This window comes from Priapulus caudatus, unplaced genomic scaffold (genome assembly GCF_000485595.1).
Source record: "Priapulus caudatus unplaced genomic scaffold, Priapulus_caudatus-5.0.1 Scaffold225, whole genome shotgun sequence".
NCBI classification, from domain to species: domain Eukaryota; kingdom Metazoa; phylum Priapulida; class Priapulimorpha; order Priapulimorphida; family Priapulidae; genus Priapulus; species Priapulus caudatus.
The window spans coordinates 474,154-479,849 of NW_014577286.1; the positions used below are offsets into that span (position 1 = coordinate 474,154).

Here is a 5,696-nt window from a genome sequence, read left to right on the forward strand (position 1 = left end):
TTATTTATTTATTTATTTATTTATTTATTCCAGATCATTGTGATATACAAAAATACGCAGCGCGTGTGGGTGTGTGATGTGGACATGTACGTATGTATACATGCAGAGCCAAGTGGGAAATAACATCACCTGACTGACTGACTACCAACGCGTCCATACTCGTACGGAGTCCGGACAATTTCTCCTGGATCTGGATGTACCGCGATTGCTCACACACAAGCGGGAAGGCGATTTCTCTTGCAAGGCGCCACAATAATATATTCATGCAGTATCAGGAGGTTACATACAAGTCACGGTTATGAGCCGCAACCGGTTTTATTTCGAGCAACTTCTATTCCACGCAGTTACGTGGCTACACTGCAGGGACAGGTCACTTCATAGCACATCAACTCGCCTCACACATGCTCCATACTATATACAGAGCGATTAACCTTCTCAGCTTGAGCAACTTATGGCTAAAAATCGATGTCCCAACTCTTTGCTGTTTCTGAGAAATAAGAAAAAAACGTTATTTTTGCCATCAAGTAATTAGCAATGAAGTTTTTTGATTATTTTCATCGAGAGCGTAGAGAGACATCTCTTTTATAAAATAGATATGAGTTTGATTGAATTTAAAGAGCAGTTATGTTGTAATGCCCTTTACAGAGGTACCTGTCTTTAACCCTGACTGTATCCTTTAGTGTCGGAACTCCTACTTGACTATAAATACAAGGAATAGTGTAAGTAAAGTAACGGCAATGAACGGGTCTCGAGATATATTCTCGTTGAGCAAATGAATACATTTGATGGCCATATCTTCAGTTTAATTTCCCCTCATTTACATAAGTTAGTGCGGTCGGTCCGTCTGTCTAATGATCGGCAACATCAATGAAACTATCCAGACTAATCAACATCAATGACTAATGAACGCTTAAAACCGCCTCAAACTATTCTAGACTGGTTTTTTTCTGACGGAATCGCGGATCGCGATAGTACGTTGGTTATTGTTACTTGGAAACGACGGACACCATACAGTGTACGTTAGAATGTTTATAACAGACGTTAGAACTTGTTCCTTCCCTTGTTATCCTGATGTTTATGGCATGTCTGAGAATTAGGTGAAACTGATGACAGTCTGGAGAAGGTTATTGCTATGCCTGGCCTTGACACTTGGATAAGGCACACGCAAGCTTACACATTAAAAAATGCCCTATATATATATAAGCCCCATATATATATATATATATATATATATATATATATATATATATATATATACCCTATATGAAACCTATATATAAATTCCCCTTAACTGTGGATGCTCATGAAATAACTTAATAATTTCACCAAATATAGTTACTGTGCGGAAAAATCAAACTTTAAAGCATATACAATAGATACAAGATATAGATATATGATATAGGAATATAGTGGTTATGGAAATACATAATCAGGGAGACATATTAATGTAATTTCTATCATCATAAGTTTTCTTTGTTCAATACGAGATAATACAAGAAATTTACTGAAATTCTTCCCGCGCTGCATTAACATTATTAAATGACCGTATATGGTCGCAGTTAAAATCGGCTTAATGTAAATTTCGAGGAACAATTTTTTAGACAACCCATTCATTAAAGTTTCGCACAGGTTCACATATATTAGAAATTAATCGCTTATATTGGATCCCAGCTTGGACCACGGATATATATACACTAACTTATAATGTAGTTAACAGTATAGTTGCGTGGTTATAGTTAATATATAAGATCAGTCGCCTGGACCCCAAAAACCACCCCCTCTGTCATTGAAATTAGAAAGCACACACGCGCACTACCTACTGTACAGCAAAGACGAGCATGTGGTTCTTGCAGGGCAGGATAGTAAATGATTCAATAAAATCTGCCCTCGTGGTAAAAAAAAACCGAGTAAGACGTTAGTGCATTAAATATATGATCTGAAAGCGAATTGACGTGTTTGAGATTTGTATCTCTCCGTGTGGCGTTGACCCCTGGTGTACCTACAACGAGACCATGCCGTGTATTTAGCTGAGTGCACGAGGAACTATTTTTTCCAGTATTTATCGTGGCATGTGTATTAGACATGCATTTATAAATTAAAAGTAAGTGAAATCGATGTCAGCTTTATTTGTTTAAATAGCAACCAGGACTCTTGGTTAAAGGGTCGAGGGTTCGACTCTCTCACATTTGTCATATAATTCTTGTGTCGAACAATTAAGGCACTCGCCACCATTTGCTTCAGTCACCACCTCGCAGAGAAATGGGTTTAGAGTTCTGGAGTAAGCCTCTATAACTTCACTCCTAAAGTAGAGGCTTCAGTTACCAACGTGACACGTTCAGAATTTCTGGCAAACAGCTCCTTGTCGAAACGAATCAGACACAGGTAGACATGACAAGTAGTCACCTGTTCCCACTCAGGGTTGTCAAGCCAACTGGCTTTTAAGAGATATAACACTGTCGTAACGATGAAAATGTATAGAGAAACTTGTATAGTATTTTTCATGCCTATAACGGAGTATGGTAGGCATATGAGAGCCATTCTAATATGTTGTTTCTATAATGGGCACACTTGGTCAATTGGAGATGACTTGAGACTCAACAAAAGAATCAATTATGCTCCAAATTTCACAGTGAAGTTTTATTACAGAAATAGTATAGTGTTATAAAGCAAGCACATACTGAATATAGGCTGTAATGTTGCTGCTACCACTGTATCCACTATCGAAATTGTTTCGAAATTCGAATCTCACTTTCCTATGACATATTTTTTTAAATAAATTTCCCTTATCAGAAAACAATATACTTCGTTTTTATACTGAAATTTCTTACCTCACTATATCTGCTTTTATATACTGCATTATATATGGAAATTAATTTTTTGTCACTTGCCAGTAGGTCCATTCCTTCTTCACTCTTAAAATGCTGCAAACATGATACAAAAATCAAACATCTTCCTTCTCATAAAGGATATAAGGACACCTGGGTTTCGTGTTGATTAACAAACTTACATATCACTAACAGATGCTCGAAGCCCTTAGAGACTACAAAATTATAATCAAAAGTTACAAAAAAGATAAATACATAAAGAATTTGTGCGCAAAACTAAATTCATATGCAGATTCTATCACTGAATCTGCAAGAACGCTTGACTTATGCTTCCTTAATAAGAGAACATATATAAATAACTACAAGGAGTATGCCACGGGCTGTATGTCATAAAACCAATCACCGAAATGTCATAAAACCAATCACCGAAATGGCAACACCATGCACTTAATATATTTCCAACCTAAACATTTACATTTCTTCACATACATTTAAAGATGCTTGATTTTTAGATTAGTAAGTTTTACATTCCCACAAACAGATGAGGTTCTACTCCCTACATGGCATCGTAGATCTTGTAAATTCATCACTACTGCGATAAGGAATGTCTTCTTCCCAATAATGATGGCAGCCGGCGACAAATGAAGCAGTGGAAAACACTCATGTGTTCTTTTCTGGTACCTTCATCATCACCTGCAGATAACAAGAGATAAAATTACATCAGTGATATCGTCATAGGTTACGTATAGTGAACACATTTTGGCAAGGGCAGGGGTTTCATGTATTGTTAGCACTTAATGACAGGATAAGAAGGTTCTTGAGTGAGGTTATTATACTTACGGGGTCAGCGGTTATGAGTATGGTTCCCACATAGGGGCAATGTTATAGTGAAACTAAAAGCTGACATCTGAGTTTAAAATCTGGTGTAATATAGCATACTAATGTTGAATGAAATAAGTTCATTGGACTTCGTTGAAACTATTAATTCATATTTATCTTGTGTTAAATCCAAGAAATTAACTTACTATCGAAACCACCTGCTGCCATCTATGGTGACGTCACAACCTGATGAAGGAGAGAGGGAGAGATCCGAAGGGAGATCGAAAATTTCGATAGTAAGTTAATTTCTTGGATTTAACACAAGATAAATATGAATTCATACTAATTGTTGCTTGCAAGAGACATTAGTGACCTACGTTTGATACACAAAGCCTGAGCTGTGAGACACTTACACATTTGACTTCGGTGTACTCCTCCAGTGCATACTCGCCCTTCTCTCTACCATTACCGGACATCTTGTAACCTCCAAACGGGGCGGCTGCATCAAAGTTGTTGTACATATTGATCCTGCAATCACAATATACAAACGTGAAGCAGAAGAAAATCTAAAAGGTCAAAACTTAATGCTACTGCACACATATACATATGAATTAGTGAGATCGTTAAGTTACTAGGTAAGCAATAAATTACAATGATTAAGTAAATTTATTAGTCAAATATAATTAATGTGACAGGCCCTACTAACTGTCTATCTACATACAACTATTGTATTATCTATAACTTGTACATTTATAAATAGCTACATATGTATTATACTAATAAAGTCATTTATTGCACAATTGCAAAGTATGTATTCAGTAGGGTAGTAATGGTACCCGTTACTTCTACAATCATGCTAATGGCTACGCATCACAAACATTCTATGATGTGAATATAACCCGCATATTATTCCTAAATCTCGTTCCCTATCATATTGCTTCATCTTATGTTGCGTCAACTCACCAGACTGTGCCAGCTCTGAGATTTTGTGATGCCATCATCGCTTTGTCTAGATCTTTCGTGAATACAGCAGCTGCCAAGCCGTACATGCTGCTGTTAGCTCTATCACACACTTCCTCCATGCTGTCGAATCGTAGGATCTGCTGCACTGGTCCAAAGATCTGAAAGTAACATGCAGACAACATTAACCCTACCCCTCATCGGCAGGGTCTAGACATTCGATTATGGCACTCATGTATTTATTTATACACGTGTATTTACTTCTCCGTGTCTGCCTACATTATTATTACACAAAACACTAATTACCCATCCTAATTACTATCACGTCATCCTGATAGCCCTAGCTGGGGCTACCCATATCTCCTAACAATGACTCCTAACACGTACCTCTTCTTTCGCAATTGTCATGTCATCTTTTACATCTGCAAACACCGTGGGCTGAACGAAGTATCCTTGATCGCCATGACGACTACCTCCGGCAACCAATTTAGCTCCTTCTTGCTTGCCAATGTCAATGTAGTTCAGCACTTTACCCAACTGTTCACTGTCCACCTAAATATAAGTACAAACACGGACATAAACGAGTGCGAACAACTCTACACGCCACAATCGGCTGGCGAAATCTACTTTGAACTCAAGAAGTGAACGACAACACTCCACCCACCTGAGGTCCTTGTTCATTATTAGGATCAAACGGATTTCCAACAGTTCTCTTCTTCGCTCGTGCGGCACTCTTCTCAACAAACTCGTCGTAGATCTTGCCCTCTACAAACGTGCGTGCGCCAGCGCAGCAGCACTGCCCCATGTTGAAGAAGAGAGCAAAGTGACTTTGCTCCACAGCATAGTCCACTGCGGCATCGGACGAACAAAGAGTTAATCATCTAGGATCGACCATCGTCTCACACCACAGTAACCAACGGTCAAAACTGCAACATCTTCATGCTACTGCTCTCATGCAAACAACACTTAGCAGATCGAGACATGAATCGGGGGAAAGACGCTGCAACGTAAGTGCCACCGACTAATTACATGTAGACAAAGCACGCAACAAACGAGTAAGAGAGTGCTTGTTGATAAATGCGTGGCGACAAA

At 38.3% G+C, this 5,696-nt stretch overlaps 2 protein-coding genes across 2 annotated transcripts in view; both read right to left on the reverse strand.

Annotated features, from left to right (window-relative positions):
* LOC106807611 (aldehyde dehydrogenase, mitochondrial-like) overlaps positions 1-5,696 on the reverse strand; it is a 29,014-nt gene that overhangs the window by 15,538 nt on the left and 7,780 nt on the right.
* LOC106807612 (aldehyde dehydrogenase, mitochondrial-like) lies at positions 2,610-5,483 on the reverse strand. Its single transcript, XM_014810004.1, has 5 exons — positions 5,269-5,483; positions 4,992-5,156; positions 4,608-4,765; positions 4,058-4,172; positions 2,610-3,518 (listed from the first exon to the last, which is right to left on the reverse strand). The coding sequence occupies exons 1-5, from the start codon at positions 5,407-5,409 to the stop codon at positions 3,486-3,488; spliced, it is 612 nt and encodes a 203-aa protein (XP_014665490.1). The 5' UTR covers positions 5,410-5,483; the 3' UTR covers positions 2,610-3,485.

Coding starts and splice junctions, on each gene's coding strand:
- LOC106807612 (XM_014810004.1), bottom strand. CDS start 5,409: ATGGGGCAGTGCTGCTGCGCTGGCGCACGCACGTTTGTAGAGGGCAAG. Junction 5,157..5,268: donor ATAATGAACAAGGACCTCAG/GTGGGTGGAGTG, acceptor ACTTATATTTAG/GTGGACAGTGAACAGTTGGG. Junction 4,173..4,607: donor CTCAGAGCTGGCACAGTCTG/GTGAGTTGACGC, acceptor TTGTGATTGCAG/GATCAATATGTACAACAACT.